We start from the raw sequence: 22049 nt of genomic DNA, 5'->3' as shown, positions 1-22049 counted from the left end.
ATCATGAAAGAAAAAGGTTTTTTTTAACACTTTCTTTAAATTGAGTTATAGTCATTTTACAATGTTGTGTCAAATTTCAGTGTAGAGCACAATTTTTCAGTTGTACATGAATATACATATATTCATTGTGACTTTTTTTTGTTGTGAGCTACCACAAGATCTTGTATATATTTCCCTGTGCTATATACAGTATAATCTTGTTTATCTATTCTGCATATGCCTGTCAGTATCTACAGATTTTGAAATTCCAGTGAAAGAAAATTTCTTTATAAGGCATTTAACCAATTCCATCACAGTCTCAAGGCAATTCAGCCTGGATTTTAACTTCAAAAAGCCAAAATTAACTCATGGATTTGACTTAGACTGGTTACTTTGTTGAATGACCAAAACCGTCAATCCTTATGTTAATGATTAAGCTCAATTTAACTTCCATTCCTTCATTCAGAAAAGACACAGAGCATCTCTTAGATGCCAAGTACACCAAGAAATTAGTAAGTTAAGCTCTAAATGTCATAGTTCATATTTAGGATGAGATAACTTTAATCTGTTTTAAATGAAAATATAGATTAATTCAAAAGAATATTATAAATAATATTGATGAAACAGTGTTACAGATACAAAATTTTCACAAAAGACAAATTTACCTGATTTGGTTTATTCCTTATGCTCTTCAGTTTGCATTCTAGTGCTCGGACAGTGATTTCAAGTTGTTGTTTCAGGTAAACTTGCTCGTGGTATTGTTTCTCTTTTCTTTCTAAGTCATCCTTAGTTTTTTCATATAACATATAAGCATTTTTCTTCTTCTTTGCTTCTTGTTCTAATTTGAATCTGCAGTGAAATATGCTTACCTTAAAATTTATTTTCTTAGAAAATAAAAAGTTCATTTTATGATCTGGTTCTTCACATGCTGATTTATTACACTAATGGAATTTCTATCTTCTCAATTTTTTTTTCATTTCTAAGTCTCACATTCTAAATTCCTGAATCTCTTCATAAAGATATATATAGATATATATATATATATTTGAAAAGTAGCAATGAAAAGACATAATGCTACTGAGTTTCAGTCAAGAGTAACTCTGGTCAATAGTGTAGGAAAGAAATTTTGCAATTATTCAGTAAGGTTTGAATTGAAAATTACCCTTTTTTTCCCCACATAGTCATAAATTACTCCTTCATTAGGACAGAGAATGTAGTTATTAATTAAAAGAGAAGTTGCTATTTAGAAACAGGTTTATAAGTTCATGAGAAATAAAATTTCAACTTCATGAGATACTACAGGGACTCCTACATGATCTCCAGGGGAAGGTACCATCCACAGAAGTCTTTTCCAGAACACAGACCCACTAATTAGCATAACCAAGGCGAGGCTGGGGAGTCTACTCCCTGATGCCCTACACTTTATGTTTCTCCTTTTGCAGCACTTTGAACTTCCCTTGTTGAATATTATTTACTTAGTAAATCATTTTTAAATCCCTTTTGGTACAAGGCAGGATCCCTATTTAGTAATTAAGAAATAAAGAGTAATCCGTGCTTTCAGCATAGACCTTTGAACTAATCTTATCTCTGTATGAGAGAGATGCTGAATAAACTAACCAGTAATCACTCTCCACTTTACTTTTTAGCCCATCCATTTATATGTTAAGAATTAAAATGCATAAATTTTTTTTAAAGTTTCTGCCTTGAGAAAAATGGTCATTTCATAATTCTGCAAGTGGGAATGTAAAGTAATATAAACTTTCTGGAGGACAATTGAGAGATAAGGATCAAAGATTTTTTTTAATGAAATATAGAATCAGCGTGTATACGTGTGTGTGTGTGTGTGTGTGTATATATATATATATATATATATATATATATATATATGTTATTTCCACAAGTCTCATATTCCACAATATTAATGAAATTTTCTCCCCTGTACAATCCCAAAAGGTAAGCTAGCAATTTTAAGACTTCTCCTACATACCTACAGTATTAAAGTAAATATAAAGAGTTCAAATATTTCTTTAAAACCAAGAAATTCAGCACCTCATGCTGCAGAGCTCTCGTTCCCACTCCACATTTTGAAGTTTTAACTGTGATTTTCCTTCTCTTGTTTTCAACAGTTCTGTTTGTAGCCAGTTCACCTTATTTTCCATTTCTTTGATTTTTCCTCTAAGTAGTGCACAGTCAGATTCTTTCAGTTCTATTGATCTCAACGAATGAACTGGATCCTGAATTTTCAATAACCTATCAGAATCTGCATTAGGAAGAAAACAAAAATAGAAACAAAATATATGAATAATTTTTGTGTATACAGGACTGTGCATTTTCACATTCATTCATATATTGAACAAATGGATATTGAGCATCTATAACATGAAAGACATTCTTCTAAGCTCTGCAGATATTAAAAGAATGACAAAGTAATACTATGAACATTAAGCAAATAAATTTGACAGTTCTGATGAAGTGGGTAAAATTCCTTGAGAGAGAGAAATTACAAAAGCTCAATTAAGAAAGAACAAATAAGCTAAAAAGCCCTATATCTTAAAAACCAAAACACAAGTCCTATTTAAAGACCTCACGACAAAGAAAATTCCAGTCCCAATGGTTACACTGGTGAATTCTACCAAGTATTTTAGGAAAATTTTATACCAACTCTACACAAATTCTCCTCAAAAAACGAAGAGGAAGAGATATGTCCTCATTCTATAAAACTAACATTACCCTGAATCCAAAACCAGACAAAGATATCACAAGAAAGAAAACTAATGTCATGAAAATGGAGGTAAAAATTTTAAACAAAACATTAGCAAATTAAACCCAATAATACAGGAAAATTCATCACGACCAAGTGGGGTGTATCCCAAGAATGCAGGGCTGTTTTAACACATAAAAATCAATGTTATTCATCATATTAACAAACTAAAAAAGAAACCATATGATCATGTCAGTGGATAAAGGGAGGCACCTGCCAAACCTCCATATCGATTCCTGATAAAAACTTCCAGCAAACTAGGAACCAAGGGAACGTCTTCACTATGACAAAGATCTGTGCTAACCCTACAGCTGACACCATATGCAATGGTGAAAAACGGAATGCTTTTCCCAGAAGGTGAGGAACCGGACGGGAATGGCTTCTCTTCCTCCTTCTATTCAGCACTATACTGGAGCCAGTGCAATCAGGCAAAATAAAGAACCAAAAGACATGTAGATGGGAAATGAAGAGGTAAAACTGTGCTAATCAGCGGGGAATATGATTACATGGTGCAAGTCAGCTAACTCCAATCTGTGGGCCAGGTTGCTTCCTTTGGTAAATACAGTTTTACTGAAATACAGCCACGTCCATTAACTTGTGTATTGTCTATGGCTACTCTTGTTGCAACAATGACAGAGCTGATTAGCTGTGACAGAGAATGTATTTATTGGCTGCAAGTCTTAAATGTGAACTGTCTTTAGTAAGACAGTAGTTTAAAGAAGAAAAAGCTTGACCACCTTTGGTTACGTAGAAAATCTGAGAGAATCCATAAAAAGGCTACCAGAACTAATAAATGGGTTCAGCCAGGTTGGAGGGCACAGAGTCAGTATATAGAAATCAACTGTATTTCTATCATCAGAAACTAAAATTTAAAATACATTATTTTAAAACAAATAAATAAAAATACACTACTTATAACTGCACTGAAAAATAAGAAATACAGGTAAGCTCATAAAAGACGGAAAGACCCAGACACTAAAAACTCTAAAATATTACTGAGAAAATCATGGAAGACCTAAACGGAGAAATACTCTGTTCGGGGTTAAAAATTTCATATTGTTAAGAAGTCAGTTCTCCCCAAATTAATCTACAGATTCAACATAATCTACATCTCATTTCCAGGACACTAGCAGACTTTTTTTTTTTTTTTTACATTGACAAGCTGATTCCAAAATTCATGTGGAAAGAAGGGTAATAAAAATGAAACAAGATGAAGCCAGAGGACTGTGGCCTTTAACTATGGAGCTGTGAGAAGCAGTAGCTGGATTTTAAGCAAGGGGGTAACAAAGATCTGAATTTTAAAAACTATCTAGTAATCATGGTTGCCGCGTAGACCAAGGTTCCAGGAGGCGGACAGCATAGAAGAAAGTCCTGAGGTGATTTCAGTGTTCTAGGAGGGAAGCAGTGATAACCTGACCTTGGGTGAAGGCATAGGGGCAGCAGAGTCAACAGAAAGCACAGGAAGTGGGAATGGTCACAGCCCCTGGCTGGCAGCACACAACACGTCTGCTTCTGCTTTAACACAAAGCACGTTTCTGAGACACAGCGGACTGTAATGTATCCTTGCTCCCTGGGGCAGTACTAGGTGTGCACACGTTACCACGAGATACTTAAAAAGGCTGTGTAGTCATGCGGGGGTCCTACCTTTACTCTCCGGGCCAAGTTGTTTGATTAGCCTCAGGGTACTCTTACAATTAGGGTAAAGCGACTTGTGATCCTCAGAAGCTGTTTCCGGTGACAGAGTTAAGTCATCGAGGTCATCCACAGAATTAATCTGCTCTCTGACCTACAAATAAATAATGCTATTTCACAGTGTCTCCAACATAGTTATAAAATATGCTTAGTGTCCAGAGGTGATAAATATCCATCTTTTTATGAGAGCAAAAACACAGACACTTCTCGAAAGAACTGACTTTTGACAAAAGGCTAACTTTATCAATAGTGTTTCTAAATTATTTTTAAGTAAATGTCTCTACAACAAAGGAGGATTTTCTGTTTTTCCACTCTATCTTTTATGAATTGTTTTTACCATAGGGAAATATTTTTATAAGTAGTATTCTACTGTACCTTGTCCTTTTTAGTAGACATTTTCTTTGAAGACCTGAAAAAAGAAAAAAGCAATTCATTTAAGCCTAATACTAAATACTGAAAATACAAGAAATACGTAAATCTATTATTTTTACATAAAATCTTTGCATTGATAATTAATTTTCAATAAAAGGGATTAAACAAACAATGGAAACAGTAACATTAAAGGACAAAGAAAGCATATCAATTATATTATTGACAAAGTATTCAATTTAAATCAAGGGGACAAGCAAAGGAAAAGGAAAAACATAACATTACTTGTATTATTTGATAGGAAAAAATACACCAGGATTTTCTTGTTGTTGTCTGTTTCAATAAAAACTGGCTTTTATGGCAATAAAACCTATTTGGAAAGTATTACTTAAGTCCTTATATGAAAGAAACCCTTTTCTAATAACCATGATATTAGCTTATTTGAGGACTTACAATGCAACCGCTATGCATTATTATCAGCACTTTACATGTCTTAAAGACATTTTAATCCTCACAACAATCCTGGGAGGTAGGTAATACATTAGGTACTTTACCCAGGAAGAAAATGAGGCACAGAAAGGCTACGTCATTTGTCGAAGCCCCTATGTCTGCCCAGAATTCCAACCCAAGCAATCTGGCTTCAATACTTGCATTTCACAATATGCTAAGAAAGTAATATTTATTTTTAAGTATTTTTAACGAATGTAGTAAATGAATCTCTATTATTATTGTATGTCTAAGGTATAATTATAAATAATTTCTGGGGCATATGTCCAGAAGGAACCCTACTTCAAAATGACACCTGCACCCCAATGTTCACAGCAGCACGATTTACAATAGCCAAGACATGGAAACAGCCTAAATTAAATGTCCATCAACAGGTGACTGGATAAAGAAGACGTGGTATATTTATACAATGGAATAATACTATTCAGCCATAAAACCCGATAACATAACGCCATTTGTAGCAACATGGATGCTCCTGGAGAATGTCATTCTAAGTGAAGTAAGCCAGAAAGAGAAAGAAAAATACCGTATGAGATCACTCATACGTGGAATCTAAAACAAAAACAAAACAGAAATACAAAACAGAAACAGACTTATAGACACAGAATACAAACTTGTGGTTGCCAAGGGGGTGGAGGGTGGGAAGGGACAGACTGGGATTTCAAAATGTAGAATAGATAAACAAGATTATACTGTAGAGCACAGTGAAATATATATAAGATCTTATGGTAGCTCACAGCAAAAAAAAATGTGACAATGAATATACGCATGTTCATGTATAACTGAAAAACTGTGCTCTACACTGGAATTTGACACAACATTGCAAAACGACTATGACTCAATAAAAAAATGTCAAAATAATAATAATAATAATTTCTGAATCTTAACACCTATTTTTTAAAAATAAAAAGACTTTAGACCTAGGCAATACTGGAAATCTACTTTTAATAAAGATTTGCTTTCGCTAAAGACATTAATCAGCGGGCACTCATTATCCATTCAGCTGTTTGTTCATGCATTTGACAGGTCCTTATGGAGCATGATGGCTTTTTTAATTTAGAACTTAGTAATCCAAAAGTAATCATCTGTGATAGATTGTTAATACTTTGTTATTCTATTGTATATAAACAAAATCTTCCCCTTCTTCCTGGAATCTAAACAAATATTAAGTTAATATAATCTGATATTTTACAATAGCATACAAAACCATAGCCACTCATGGTGATACTGTCAAGGACACTATAAAATCTAGAATCATCAAGGAATGATTAAACCCTATTCAGTATGGCCTAAGTGTTTGTATAGTCATTATGAGGATACAACTTGTAAAAATCTATGGACAATGGTGTAACTTTAAAGTCATTATCTGCATATTCAATTGTGTAAGAATATTACGCTTCAGAACTAACGAACAAGCCCTTACAACAAAACCATACATGAATAGTTTACTACAGTATCTTAAAGATAACATACTACAATCAATACACTTTCTAGTATCAGAAATGCAAACAAAGTTAAATTGAAAAACACGTCTTCTATGGAATCGCATCCAACAGCATAGAGACATGCTACAATCTACTGTCTCATCATTAAAAAAAGAAAGGGAACCCCCACGAGCCCCACGTTCCCCCTTCAGTTATCACCCAGTCCTCTCCTGCCTTCCCAGGGAATGTCCTCTGAGGGGCTCTTCACACCGACTCACTACAGCCCGGCTTCCTTGGGGACATATTACTGAAACTACTTCCGGTCAAAGGCACTTATCCTCATCTTAGCCTTTCGGCAGTGTTCCTCCGACACAGTTGAGAATTCTCTTGCCTTGGCCTTTGCACTATATGCTGCTGTTCTTATTCCCAGAGAAGGTAATCACTGCTAATACATCTTCACCTAGAAATAAAGGATTTGTAGATTTTACCTGCCACAACCTTGATCTCCTTCACTTAAACTGCTATTCTCATTCATGTGTAGGAGACCACCAGCCAGTGAGGCAGTCTTCTCAAATACATGTGACGTCACAGATGCTTTTGATGTCCGTTTTCCACTTTCATTCTTCTTTACTTCCTTCATACGCAAGCCAGGACAGCTACTTTAAAACAATCCATAAAAAAGCCAATTTTTAAAAAATAGCTCTACTGATAAATTAAAAAAACCCAATTTTTGTAAAACTCCAACTCTTACCCATCTTCAATCATTTATTAATTCACAAAATGGTTAACAAGTGCCAACCATATGCAACGAAACACAAATTCTTGCTTCAAAGACAGATATACAATTATGATACAATGTGATATGCAGGAGCTGACATATGAAAGTAAAGTGAGCATAAGGAAGGTTTTACAGAAGAGGGAAATAAACAGGAGGTCATCAGCAAAAGAGACAGGAGGAAATTATTCTACTTAAGAGATTAGAATGTGAGTGCAAAGATTAGGCACAAGGCATTTAGGTGTGTCCTGGGAACCTGGAAGGAAGAGGACAAAATACATGGAAGCAAGTAGAGAGATGAGCCTGGGAAGAAATTCTGAACAATATCTAGGAAAATAGTAATTACCTACTGCTGAATACTGATCTAGGCTTACCTATCAGGATCTCCTTTCTGCAGAGCAGGAAACTGCTGGTCAGCAGTTTTTCCCCTCTTCCTCTGCCGAGTTAATCCTTCATGATAACTGCCACCACACATGGTTTCTGATCCTTTCAGTTCACTTTTCTTCCTGTTCTCTTCTACTTCAACCTTTAGTGAAAGTTTGATACACAGGGTAATTCTTACTTTATTCATTAGAAACACTTTGTTTTCATTCATTTTATCATTTGGCTCAGAGTTTGCCCTGATTTCAATTGATTAAAATATTTTTGTGCTTATTTTAATTTTTATCATTTCAAGTCATTGAAGTGTTTGTAAATTCTGCTTCTTTCTGTTTGAGGAAAAGAAGCAATTTCTAAAATTTCAAAAAGGACTTTCTGAATGTTGTGCTCTTACGTCCACTCTTCCCCATGTGAACGGCAGAGACAGAGAAATAGAAAGACAAAGGCATAACATTTCTCCTCTTCTGTCTTTACTACCTAGATTTTGCATTAAACAGCCAGATTGAGAAGATGTCACACCTTGGTGCTTCAGGAACAGAAAGGAAACATTCTTCTTTCTGTGCTAAAGCTATCCTTCCCCCACTACTTTTTATAATTCTTCTTTCATTTGGATCCTGGGGTATCAAGAAAGTGGTGTTTAATAAAATATATAAACCCAAGTTTATCGAAAGGAGCAGAGTGAAACTGATGAATTGCCAGTTAGTGTGGAATTCTGCAAAAGGAATAATGCTTCCCAATTTCACATTTAATAACCATGACCATTTTATAGCTAGACGACATAGGATTAATGAGTGATCTACTTTAGCCCCACTGTTTACTGATAATGGGAACACAACCAAGAAAGGTTAAGTGATTTGTCCAAATTCCCTAAAGCAGTATTCCCCAGCATTTTACGGTGTCAAAAGAGACGATACAATTCTCTAACACTGACTCTAATAAGCTACCAAATAAGTTCATCAAATTGATCAGATAAGTTAAAAGTGTGACTTTGGCAAAGTTGGAGGCAGGGCTCATCTCCTTTTTCTATTAAAGGAGAACACCTTCAGAGTTCTATCTTTAACATTCTTTGCACCTCACACAAAAGAACACACACATTTTAAAAATCTATTACTAGAACTAAAAAAAAGCATTCAGTGCATCTCAAAACTCAAGTTTTCTCTTTTGGAGATAAATACTGAATTTTTTTTGCTGAGGGTTCATACTACCTATATGATAAAATCATACATGTCAAAACTTACTACATTTTATTAAATAATATAATGTAAGTGACTCAACAGAAAAACCCAAAAGTGGTGATTCAAGAATATGTGGGAGCACATGTATTTGTTCTTAAGACTATCTCAAAGTGGCCATGATGGAATTCTAGGTGTCCAGTGATCAGTAAGACAGATAAGCCCACACTCACTAACGCACAATACACGGATCAGTTTAGTGAGAGCTTGTGCTTATATCCCTTCTCTCAGTCACTGCTTCCTTCCAATTCTATGGAAGTGCAACTTACATTGAAGCCAACAGATTAAAACAAAACAAAACAAAACAAAACAAAAAAACCCCTTGAGCTTATTATATTTCCTAAGCCATTTCACTTGCATTTATTCCGGCTCAGAAGGTCACGTGGCACACAGCTGAATTACTTTCCCACTTCATACGAAAGACTGGCACAGAGACTTAGTTAGGTTGGTTAAAGAACAAAACCCAGGAAAATACTTCCCTGAGTTCCTGTTATTTAGATGGCAGAAATAGTCTGTTTCTACAAGATTACTTATTGAGATGACCCCGTTTTATACATAGGCTATTTTCATAAGTGGAAAATCAGATCAAATATGGATCAGAAAGGAGGAGATGATAAAGAGAAAAAACAGAGTAGCAGCAAAGGAACCTCTACCTCCTTCTGAAGCTGAATTTTCTTTTTCCAAAGCCAGGAATTCTACTTGTAACATGCCTACCTCATTCTTAAACCTTTGCATACCTTGCTGTAACCCTTTTAGATATACTTTGGATGTTCTGTTACCATTTGATGGAGAAGAACTCACATTTCCTAATTCAGGGTCTGTGTTTTTAGCGTTATCAGCACCGCAGTTATCTGCAAGCGATGGTTTCTGGAGCTGGTCTTGTATCGGTCTGGTTTTCTTACAAGTAATTGAAACAGCAGACATAACATGACTTTTTATTTGAATCATGTGTTTCTTTCTCACTGGAGCGGGCAAGCCACAAACCAAAAAGGCTTTTTGGATCACTTACCTGAGGTGCATGTCCAGTGTCTGATTTCCAGTGAGTATTTTGGTTCCTTTTTGGTTTTCTTTTTGTAGCAAATTCTTGGTCTTCTTTCACTTTAAATGGAACCCGGTTCCTTACTTCATTTTCTCTGTCATTACAAAAACGCTCCTCAGTTTTGTTAAAAACGTCTTCAGTGTCTGGCTTACCATTTTCAGCCAACTTATTTTCATTTAAATCAAGTTTTGAAGATGACTGGCAACCATACTTTCTTGACTCAGACTTGGAATGAGATGGAAGAACATTTTCAAGACTGGGCTCTTTGTGTTCAGAGACTGCCTGGAATCCTACAGAGACAGAGGCTCCAGGTGCATCTACTTTCTCAAAATCAAATAGATTATCTGTGACGTTGGAAGGTAGTTCCTTTAAGTCACCATGTAGTTCACAGTTGTCATGTAGTGGCACTTCCTTATGACGGAAAGTAATTTTGCCTTTTTCATGGATTTTACCAATTTTCTGCTTTAACTTCTTTGTGATAAGTTGTGACTTATTTTTCCAGTCGAATTTGCCTTGTTTCACCCACATGTCCTCATGCTTCTCCACATTAGAATGTTTTGAAGACACAGGTATGTCCTTTCTGTCATGTTCCTTATTCATTTCTGCTTCTCTAGGCATTTTCTGCAGATGCACAAGTGAAAGATTAATCTGCTTGATTTGATCTTCAGATTTCTCTTCTTTCACAGTATATGCTTGTAAAACACATTTATCCTTAAGTAGTCAGGTACGGATAAAGAAAACTTAGAAAATAATTACAATTTAACAAACTTCTTAATGTATGTTTGGCTACTCACAGACTAAGAAGTGAAACATAACTTGCCTTAGCCTTGAAATAGGAGAAAAACAGGAACTCAGAAATCTAACTTTGTCACTGTTTGAACTAAACAATTCACACATGTTAAATCTACTAAGCATTAGAGATTACATTTTTAACGTTACAAAGATTTCCTCACTAAAAAATATTTCACCTCTCATACCTTAGTGAGCCCGTCCAGTGCATGTAAAGATTTTTTTTAAAGGACTAGTAACTGGAGAATAAGCAAACTGTAAATTATTAGGTGCCAAAATCAATTAACATCAATCAGAAAGAGGAACAAATTCCTGAATTTTCATGCAAATGATATACTATGACAGTGATCTATCTCAATATGTATTCTCTGCATCCACTGCGTTATATTATACTCTAACATTCATTAGTGAGAGTGAATAAAAGAATTTTTAGTAATATTTACTGATTTCCTACCCTGAAATGAAGTAAATTAGAAAGTTTTTGTTTCTTCCCTAACAGCAAAGGTCCAATCCTGGAAGGTTTGATTCTCTTACTCAGCAGTTGGGTTGACTCTATGACCCCTATTCTCTCCCTGATTGTAGATTCTGAGATCGATTACATACACATCACAAGAAAGAAGAAATCTTTCATCTTCGCATTAACGACTTGCAATTTGAAACTGCAAATTTTGGACCACTGGGAATGACTGTTCCTTACATGAAACTAACTCGGTGGCCATCACTGCTATATGATTTACAATTTCAACTGCTTATATCACATGATTTAATATTTGACATCACCTTGTTTATCATGTGAGGAAGTTATAAAAATGGAAGAAGTAAACAATATTCAGGAAGGTTTTTTGCCTCAATTCCAAGGATAAAGTTTCACAATAAATTATTATAGATCCTAACAATACTTTAAGATTTGTAATCAGATAAAATGCCATTAAAAACTAAATATTAAATAATTATTTATTGACTCTAAAAGTCTAGTCTGAAAGGCAATTTCTTTTGAACTGTGTTATTAAAGCACAGAAAACAGTATTAAACAAGAAATTTAAATTTACATTTTTACATACCTGTGAGCGGTTATTTTCACTTCCATCAAGTCTTTCTTGCTCTTCCTCAGATGCCCTTTGTAAGTCTAGGTCTGCTGAAAAATGAATATGCTTAGTTAAAATTCACTACTTAGAACAGCCAGATAAAAGGCATCATCTTTATAAAAACAGAAAAAACATTTCATCAATTGACAGTTTAAATTAAGCTTAATCTTTAGCTGGATATTTACTTCTTTAAGAAATACTTCTAATTATCTAAAACTTCAACAAACTATTTGGGAAATACTAGATGTTACCAGATTAAAGGCATACAAACATCTCAAAGTTTCACTCACAAATTGATTCACCAGACATGAACAAAACAAAGAGAAATAAAGCAAAATTTAAAACTACAGTAGAAATATACAAAGTCACGATAGACTCTATTCTCTACCTCCTAACAGTACCTTTTTAACAACATACCAAGCTTCAAGAGCAATGTTATTCATGGTTTCCAAAATTACTGTTACTTTTTATGCTTTTATCTTTCCTTAATCGGAAATGTTTCCCTCTATTGTTCTGACAGACTCCTTTTCCTCTTTGAAGACTCAGCCTGCTCTGTGAAGTCCTCCTGGATTGCAGCTGTCTTTCCACAGAGACACAGGGATCTCTTTCCTTCGAGCTACCTTGGTACTTCACAGATTTTTCCAGTGTGTCTTCACCAGCTGAACTGCAAACTATTTCTTTACATGTCTATCCTCTTTGCTCCCATGCTGTAGAGGACAAACTCTTAAAAGTATCTGTGTATAAACAGTACTTATTAGAAAAACTTTTGAGTTTAGAGCTTGTAGTCACTACTATAGGAGATAACTGAGAATCTTTTGTAAATACAACATCAATTCTGCAGCTAAGGAAAGAAAAGATAAAACTATAGGAGCAGAAAAAAATATTGTATGACTTATTACTACAGCTCTGATTGTATCACTGATTAAAGCACTAAATTAATTGGTATATAAAGGAGAACACATATTAGGTGTGGTTAATCAACAGACTGGGTATCCTAGAAGAATTAGAATTGATATTCCATATGTTATTTTCAAGTGATACAGCACTCCTTAAAAACCAATATCCTTTTCGACCCATCAATCCAGTAAAAATAATAAAACAAGCTGATATACTGTGTGGACACAGTTAAGAAGGAGGTCCTGTGTAGCAAATTCCCAATGACTGCCACTGCCGCTGGGAAAGCCACTTCTAAAATACAAAAAGGCAGAGAATATACTAGAAATACTTTGATATTTAGTTGCAGAGGTGCTTTTTCAGTTACACTGAATATAGCTATAACAAATATTTATAAATTCACAGCTAGATAAAAATAAAGCTAAGAAACCATACTTTGAGAAGGGAATCTTTGGATGTCCACCTAGGTTTCCCAACTAGTCACAAAGCTCTAGATATCCTCCTCCTACCCACTCTCAGGAGTGTGCTAAATACTATTCTGAATGAACTTACTTTCACCTAATTCTCTTTGCTATTTAATATGTTGCTTTGGTCAGAGGATGAATGTAAATGTCATGCCAAAAGGTATTGTCTGGTTGTAGGTTGCATAAAAGTGTAAACACAAAGGAGATCCTGCCACAAAATGATTTCTGCAAAGTCAGAGTATGGTGAAGCCACACACAGGTAGACTATGGCTAGTTCTCTATGCTGCTTTATTACCTTCTTTGCTGCTCCTGTTCTCTGGCAGCTGTGACTCACACAGGCCATGGAGCGCTGCATTTTCTGACAGAGACACGGCTCCAATATTCTTCCGGCCTTTATCTACCGGGGCCGTCTGCCCCAGTTTTGTGGGTGCTGACTGGTTTGTGGTCACTGATTGTGATACCAACGGACATTTATCAACTTTCAAATGCTCGGCTCTTTGACCAGCCTCATTTTGGAGGCTCAAACTAGTAGCAACCCAGTCTGAAGAACCTGAAAACAAAGTTTCCACTTATTAGAATGTGAATAACAATACAAACTTGACTAACTTTTATGAATTCTCTTCCCAGAGCAGCAGCCCCACATCCGCAGTCCCACGCCCTCCTCTCCCCCAAACACACTGCTCCTTCCCAGCTGGTTGTACTTTACATGTCATTGCTGTTCATATAGGGAACCACTGTCTCTCTTTTTTCTATACCAATAATAACATCTGCCTTATTTATGTCATCTTTCAATTAAATTTGAAGAAATAAAAGGAATTAGGAATAAGAAGACTGTACTTCTTTTCAGAGTTAAATTTGTATTGCAAAATTTACCTGATTTGAATGTTTGAAAGTTCTTCATTTCTCCTGTTTTCTTAGGAACAGAATCTTTCACTCCACCTGCAGGCTGAATGGTTTTTGAAACAAACCGATTAATAATGTACATTTGATAGAATCTGTAGTAATCATTCAAGGGGGGAGGGTCTACCTCAGTGGTAGACTGCCTGCTTAGCAGTGCATGAGGTCCTAAGCTAAATTCCCAGTACCATCATTAAAAAAACAAAATCAAGATTAAAGTATAAAAGTTCTTACCTTCAAGTGAGGATATTTTTCAGTAGAATCTAAAAGCCAAAAGGGACACAGAATCAATTATACGTAAATATGAAAGCCAACTACCCATTCACGCAGAGTTAGTACTGAGTGCAATCTTCGTGCTTGCTTTGGAAATGAACACGTTAGGCTTCGGTGTTTTGTTTTTCAGGGGCAGTTAGGACAGCAACAAGACAGAAATATGAACCCATTATAGATACTCAATAAAGAACAGGAATATAGGTTTAACAAAACATGCAGTTAAGATTTCAAAAGTACGATTATGTTTCAAGTGACTTATTTATAAAATAGAACGTGTACATATACCAGTGTGAACATGCTGCCTGAGGAGGAGAAAAGCAATCTCTAATCAGAGAAACAAATCACGGCTCCAAGAAGACAAATGTGAAAGCTGACCGTAAAATGCAACAGCACATCTTTAATGCGACTGACACCATTACACTACAAGTACTTATCATGCTCTTCAATTCGTCCTGTAATTTAGGAAGTCCACAGTTGTGATGGCAGTTCATTTGAATGTGCAATTCACTTCTCATCAGAGAAAGTGTTATGAACTGATCGGCTTGGATACACACTTGTAGAATAATAGTTCATAAAAATATTTTTCCCATACCCACATGGGCTATTGGTATGCCTACATTTCTTGGATCCTCTAGCCATCAAAGTTTCCTGATCCACTTATGCAAGAAAAAATGTATACTGAGTTTTCAATATTGAAATCTGGTGATCAAAAACAACTTTAATTGCCACAGAATTATTAGATATTAAAAGTCATTTATATTTCAAAACCTGTGCAGTATTCACTGAAAATAACAACTTCAGCATTTATCGAATGAACCCTATTAATTTCTTTTCTTTCCAAAATTAGTTTGGTTTGGTAAATCAGGCTAATGTTTACAAGGATTTTTGTGAAACAACTATCTTATCAAAAAATTAGGTATCCTTAAACAAACAAACAAAAAGCACAGTCAATGCTTCATATTCAAGTTAATCTCATTTGAATAACAAATACCAATACAACATTTATCTTTGAAGCCTGATAGGAGGAGAGGCTGTGGTTTACCCCAATTCTAGGCCCTCTCCTGATTCCAGTATTCTCTGGAGTGGCAATGATCTAACCTGGCTTCAGTGCAAATACACTGACGCCATCGAAAAGGAGTTCTCTCACGTTTCCTCCTCAATTCCAAAATCACCTCCCTGCTGCCTTTTTTCCCTCCTTCCTTCCTTTCACTTTCCTCTTCTAAGGTACCTCTACATCTGTGGTCTTAATTCTTCCCCTTTTCTATTCTTCTGACAGATGAGCCCCACCATTTCTTTTTCCTCTCTGCTTAGCAGCAGTAGCTTACATCTCTAATTTCTACTTCAACTCCTCGCCTCCCTCTGGCTATGAACGTGCTCAGAAAGAAAAACAAAATCATGCTTTTCCTTGTTGCTGTTGTCTTTAACTCCCCAGTGGCTCTTCTTCCAGATTCCCCTAAACACAAGCCTACCCTCTGAGCGTGATCTGAAGACCAGCAACAAGGGCATCACCTGAGAGCTTGTTAGAAACGCAGACCCACTGCTCGGAATGTGCACTTTTCACTGGGTCCCCAGGTGACTAAAATTTGAGAAACTCCGGTCTATACCGAGTCTGCTTCTATAGCACTCGGACTTAACTGATCCCTCTGAAACAGCCGCACGCGTCTCACTGTAACACTTCCCCAAAAGCTGCATCAGGATTTGCAGACTTTTCAGTGGCCTCTTGACCAGGTTCCAGCTCCCCTGACCTCCCCGGAACGCACCCTGCTCTCCACCTCTTTCCCACTCTTCTCTTGGCCTATGAGACACAATCCTAAAAGGCAGCAACACGCTGCGTGACACGAAGGTCCAGACATTGACAGTGCTCACCGTCAGCCACACCCAGCTCTGCGTGATCAGGTACCGCAGTCCTCACTGCCTTCCTAACGGTCAGGGGGACGGGGGAGTGGAACACTCTGCTGTGCCTCCCGGACAAGGTTTGGTGCTGGAAGAAGCTCACTTCATACCCGCCTCATTTCAAACACTCTTCTCTTCCTTCTTCTAAAGAACTATTCTACATTACCACCTCCTGCCAGGGACCCCCCTCCTTTTCCTTCATTTACTCCCCTCCTCTCTACCTCCCTCATTCTCCGCTCCCTCCTTCCCTCCTCCTGGTTTCCTGACTGTCCTCAGGTCACAGAGCATCTTGAAAGAAAACTAACAACTGAGCTCCTTAAACAGCATTCTAGTTTAATCTGTTGCTGACACCTAGTAAGATATACAATTTACTTCCTCTTCTTCTCTTTTTTCTCACTATATGTTCAACAGGTGATTTTCTTTGGCTGAGAGAATAGATCCAAATCCATGTTTTAAATCAACATTCTGTAAAATGACTTTTTTCTTAATAAAATACAGTACTTACTTTCTATTTGTCCATTCAATGTATTTTTTTCTCCTAGACCTGCAGCTCCAGATAAATGATCAACACGGTTCGGAAGCTGAATCGCAGAGATATTCTGTTAAAATTAATATTAATAATGAGTTGCATAAAGATTTCCTTATCCCTTTCTAAGAAAATACCTGTGTTTCCTACCTTATTATTATTTTTTTAATTTCCTACTTTAAAAGCAATTAGACTTAAAAACAAAATAAGCATATCCTGGAAACCCAAACATTTAAATAGAAAATTTCATAGACACTCTTTAGATCAAGTCTATCTTTTACCTTCAGTTGGCTTTTGACTCTGTAAACTGAGCATGGAAAGCTAGAGCAAATATTTTCACAGACAAAATACTGACTTACATGCAGACTTCAACAAAGATTTAACTTCAAAGCACCTAATTCCATTTTGCATTCCTCGACAAAAGAAGAGGACGTTTAAAAAAATACGTATTTTTATATGTATAACTTAATTGCTTTCCAGTAACTTGAAACTAACAGCATAAACTGACTACACTTCAATAACAAATAAAATTAAAATACATATTTAAATATATTCTTTAGTAAGTGTGCTATAAATTTAAAATGTTTCTTAGAACAGATATTGTTTTTAGCATTATAATAACATACACGGCATGAAAAGAAGCCTTGGAATCTGTCATGTTGAGTATTAACAGAACACTGTGGAAACTGCTACATTTCAGTAAACAAAGGCTTAGCAGAATCGATTATTTGATAAAACTTATTGATAGGGAAAATAGTTGAATAAAGTACCAAAGTAGAAAGAAAAACATTTGTTTAAATTAACAGCAGAAAAATTTGAAATGTAGCTGTGCAGCTCTTCAAAAAAGTACCATAAGCTTTACTTTACTTAGGGAAGAATAAGAACACTGTTTAGTGACCACCCGCATGTGCCAGGCCCTTATGATGCACATTCTCTTTTCTACACGCAACAATAATAAAAGTGATTCTAAGGACGGTTACCCACTTGCTGCTTCCTGGTCACTCCAAGATGCTGGAGTACCGTGATGAGCAGATGTGACCCGCTGTTATCTCTGTCCGGAACATCCCTCCCGGGACCTTCGTGGGACTGGCTCCTTCCTGTCCATCACCTGGCAGCTTTGGTCACACTCAGCTCTTTTCTGACTACCTAAATTCCACCCTTACTCCACCCTCGTCCTAACTACAAACTCCCCCACTCTTGTCTAACCTAACGCTCTCCACGTTCCTTATATGAAGGACTTACTGTCCCTGATAAAGGGTTCCTGTTTACTTGTTCTTCTGTTCCTGCCACTACAGCCTAATCCCTCAACTGCTACATTCAGTGTCTAACTGCCTGGTGCATAGCTGGTGTTCAGGAACAGGAATTTATTTAAGGTCAAAACATCTAAAATCCCCAGAGGGCTTCAAGTACCAAAGCACTATATACCTATCGGAGATGTCTGATAATAGTCCACCAACACTCAACATACCCCAAATGAGAAATCCCCATGCCCGCTCTAACTTTCCCATTTTATTGTCCTTCAGATTTTAAAAAAGTGTCCTCAGCATTTCACTAGGTCACTAGTGGCCACTGTGATCATTCTCTCTTACATTTCTAGAGCACCCTTTACAGTTGACAGTGTGTTTTCACATTTGTTACCACATTTTTGTTCATGACACATAACCTGAGAGGTAGGTATCAGTACCATGTTTTTGAACGAGGTCACTGACATTCAAATAAGTCAGACAAGCTTTTCCAAGATCCCACAGTGGGTCAGAACCAGGATGCTACGTCTGCTGGCTTCAGATATAGTGCTGGGCCACTAGGCAGGAGCTGCCGAGATCCAAGAGTTCAGGCTCTCCCTACTTCTTTCCACAGCTATCACCTTGGAATAGGTCATCACTACACTGCACTTAGCTTCCTTCGAGTTCGGTCGCCATAAAGGTACTCACTGCACGCTATTTTCCCTACCCAAAATGGGCTGTCCTCATTAAAACATCACTAAACCAAACTGCTGGTATTTTAACCCCACATATTTATTACTATTCCCCATGCTTTTGCTTCTCCTGAAATGTTCATTGCAGATCTACTTGACAATGCAAATATAATAGTACTTTCAAGTCACAGGCACCGTCTTTTCAAGGACAAAGTGGTTAAACAAACAAAAGCACCGTTTTTTTGTGGGTTTTTTTTTTTTTTTAGTACAACCTGTTTCTCTCTGAATCTAAGAGTTTTACACATTCATTTATACCAAAGAAACAAACATCTGGTCACAGGCTGACCAAGAATTATTTTCTTTAGTTTTTAGAAAAGGTAACTTCAGAACCCAAACCGATTCCCTGTGACTTCTAAGCCTTGGCTTTTGCACTACATACACCAGTTTCACTAGGTGAGTCTGGAAAATTAACAGAAGTGCACTCTGCAGTGGTATGACATGTAGCACGGCATGACTTTACTAAGTGTGGGTTAAAATGAGGAAAAAATTTTGCTGGGAAAATGCAAAAGTGAGAAAGTGAAGTCAAAACATCCCTCCATTTATGTTTTAACATCACGCAATGCTTATATTTGAAAATAATACTAATAGAAGGCAGCACCTCAGAATCCAAGGGTGATTCGACATCTTCCTTTTCTTCTAATCCTAATGCTGAAGTTGCATCTACAAAATGCAGTCACAGATACATTAATGAGAACACATACCACTGGGAAGTTTAAATAGATACATAAGTCTATCTCGATTCATGAATATGTCAATAAAGTGGCAGAAAAGAATTTCAGAGGGTTGAAGCATTTTCTGGAAGAAAACTTGGTCGTAGTTGGGATATTTATGAAAGAAGATGGCAAAAGAAAAACACTTAAGAAGAAATGGATATCATATTTGGATCCACGCACTTTAGATCTTTTACACTAGCTTTTTTTTTTTTAATGGCGGTACTGGGAATTGAACCCAGGACCTCGTGCATGCTAGGCACGTGCTCTCCCACTGAGCTGTACCCTCCCCGCTCCAACCACATTGGCTTTTAAGCAGAGAAGAAAATCCATAGGTGCTCACTGACTTACCACCTCTGTCACTTTCGTGTGCTCCATCAACAGAAATCAATTTGCTATGACCTGCTTGCTCCTTTAGGACACTGTTAATAGTCCGAGCGCCATTCTGTTTTCCCCCAGTTTTCGGCTTTGTTGCTTCTTCCTATAAAAACAAAACAAAATGTAACAAAAACCCAACTTCAGAAAACATCATATTCCTACACTTGGCCATTCAATCAATCAGTCAGGAAGACAACATATATTGACTGTATCCGTCAGATCATAGGCATTATCCTGGGACAAGCTGGCAACATACATAAAAGACAGATTCTGCTCTATATTCTAGGGGAGATAGAGACACATGAAAATGAATCAACACAGACAAGTATCATTCAACAGCTCTACACCTGAAGTGAACAGATACAGTAAGGGCACAAAGGAGAGAAGAGACTTGCTGCATGTCAATAGCTCAGGGAATGCTGGGAAGACAAGACCGTGTCTTAAAAGACAGACCGAGTGCAGAGAGCAGATGTGAAGGGGGTTCTAAAAAGGGCAGCCTGAGCCAAAGGTCGAGGTGTGAAACAGCATGATAAGTCACATGGAAAACTACAACACAGTTACTGGGGATGGAATGGAGAGACAAAATTTGCTAGATTAAATATAAGACATCACTTCATCAATTTAAATGTGAGGATTTCTACAAAAAGAAGTAACTTCAAGTTAAAACGAATTTCCATAGGGAACTATATTCAGTATCTCACAAACAACTACAATGGAAAAGAAAAAAAAAGAATTAGACACATACATACATATGTATAACCAAGTCACTTTACTGCACACCTGTAGCTCATACAATACTGTACATCAACTACATTTGAGTTAAAAAACACACTTCTATAACCAAAAAGAAAAAAAGTGAGGATCAAATTTTCTTCCCGTTGTTCATAAAATCAGCTATATGTCCTTCAGTAGCGTCTGAGCACTTTTTTCCATGAGCTGACTTTTCCCTCTCCTAATTTCAATTTGAGATAATTTCTATCATAATTTGTACTATAGAGTTCCTGCTCTCACTTAACCCCACTATTTCTGCTGTGTTTGTATAATAATCTCTCTCATTTTGACACTCATTCATCTTGTCCTTATTAGATGAATCCTTCCCCTTTGTACCCCTGCCCATCTTCATATTCATCCAGCTGTTCTTTCCAGTTGCTTTCTTATGCTTTCTTTTCTTCATGGCATATTTGAGAACTGTTTATTGCCACCAACCTTTACAAATCTCAGTCCTGCATGTGTACCTCTCTTGTTATCACACTGTTTTCTATTGTGATCTTGAGGACTTCCATTCCTCTGTAGGATCCTTTCCATCCCCATGAGAATCAGGGGGACGGTAAGTGAAAAAGCACAGGAAGGAAAAGTTAAAAACAAAACGACTTACCTCTGTAACACCAAGGACTGCTGAAGACGTGAGAGGTTCCGGTGCTGGGAAGGCAGGATGAGAAAAGCCTGAAACTTCACTTGATGGTTGGGAAAAGGTTCTAACCGCATCTTCATTTTCATTATTAGAATTATTGTCCTCAAAGAAGGTGCTAGTTCCTGGTTTCAAAACACCATCTTTTGCCTCTGCTGTAGTGACAACAAGGTATGGTAGATGAAATTATCTATAATTTCTCATCAGTGAAAACACAAAAAGACACTCTTCAAATAACTTACTGTTTATCACGGGTTCTCCCCAGGCCTGAATTGGCTTTCCGAATCTTGGATGCCGGACTTTCTAGAGAAGAAAATAACAGCTTTAAGAACAACAAATATGAAATTGAATAAAGTAATTATAACATTCCCCATTCCTAGATGATCTAACACAAAAAGTGCTGGCTCTGGAGTCATTCAGATAGGGATTCAAGTCCTGGGTCTGTCCTTTACCAACCTACATCTTCTCATGGGGTGAGGATTATGAGAGATGACCTCAGGGGTCCCAAAATGTTACTTTCTTTACCCCTCACTGATTATTATACAAACACTATGGTATCCATTAGATTAATGGGATAATTTAGAAAACACAGAGGAATTTC

The 22049-nt window shown here is 36.6% G+C and overlaps 1 protein-coding gene across 9 annotated transcripts in view; it reads right to left on the bottom strand.

Moving 5' to 3' along the window:
- Nucleotides 1–22049, bottom strand: part of LOC102543461 (ankyrin repeat domain-containing protein 26-like) — a 66453-nt gene that overhangs the window by 19370 nt on the left and 25034 nt on the right. For 7 of the 9 annotated variants that reach the window (XM_072942638.1, XM_072942639.1, XM_072942633.1 and 4 more), the window contains 16 exons: nucleotides 21691–21751; nucleotides 21416–21603; nucleotides 20014–20143; nucleotides 19551–19612; nucleotides 16957–17050; nucleotides 14520–14548; nucleotides 14262–14334; nucleotides 13684–13938; nucleotides 12007–12080; nucleotides 10127–10777; nucleotides 7882–8033; nucleotides 7221–7391; nucleotides 4808–4841; nucleotides 4385–4526; nucleotides 2029–2239; nucleotides 645–828 (listed from right to left, as the gene is read on the bottom strand). In XM_072942638.1, coding sequence (XP_072798739.1) covers nucleotides 645–828; nucleotides 2029–2239; nucleotides 4385–4526; nucleotides 4808–4841; nucleotides 7221–7391; nucleotides 7882–8033; nucleotides 10127–10777; nucleotides 12007–12080; nucleotides 13684–13938; nucleotides 14262–14334; nucleotides 14520–14548; nucleotides 16957–17050; nucleotides 19551–19612; nucleotides 20014–20143; nucleotides 21416–21603; nucleotides 21691–21751 — 2511 coding nt within the window. The remainder of the gene's footprint in view (nucleotides 1–644; nucleotides 829–2028; nucleotides 2240–4384; nucleotides 4527–4807; nucleotides 4842–7220; nucleotides 7392–7881; nucleotides 8034–10126; nucleotides 10778–12006; nucleotides 12081–13683; nucleotides 13939–14261; nucleotides 14335–14519; nucleotides 14549–16956; nucleotides 17051–19550; nucleotides 19613–20013; nucleotides 20144–21415; nucleotides 21604–21690; nucleotides 21752–22049) is intronic. The other 2 variants (XM_072942637.1, XM_072942636.1) reach the window with 2 other exon arrangements.

The sequence above is a fragment of the Vicugna pacos genome, chromosome 18 (genome assembly GCF_048564905.1).
Source record: "Vicugna pacos chromosome 18, VicPac4, whole genome shotgun sequence".
Taxonomy (NCBI): Eukaryota; Metazoa; Chordata; class Mammalia; order Artiodactyla; family Camelidae; genus Vicugna; species Vicugna pacos.
The sequence above is the reverse complement of the archived record's forward strand: the minus strand, read 5'-3'. Positions and strand labels throughout refer to the sequence as shown.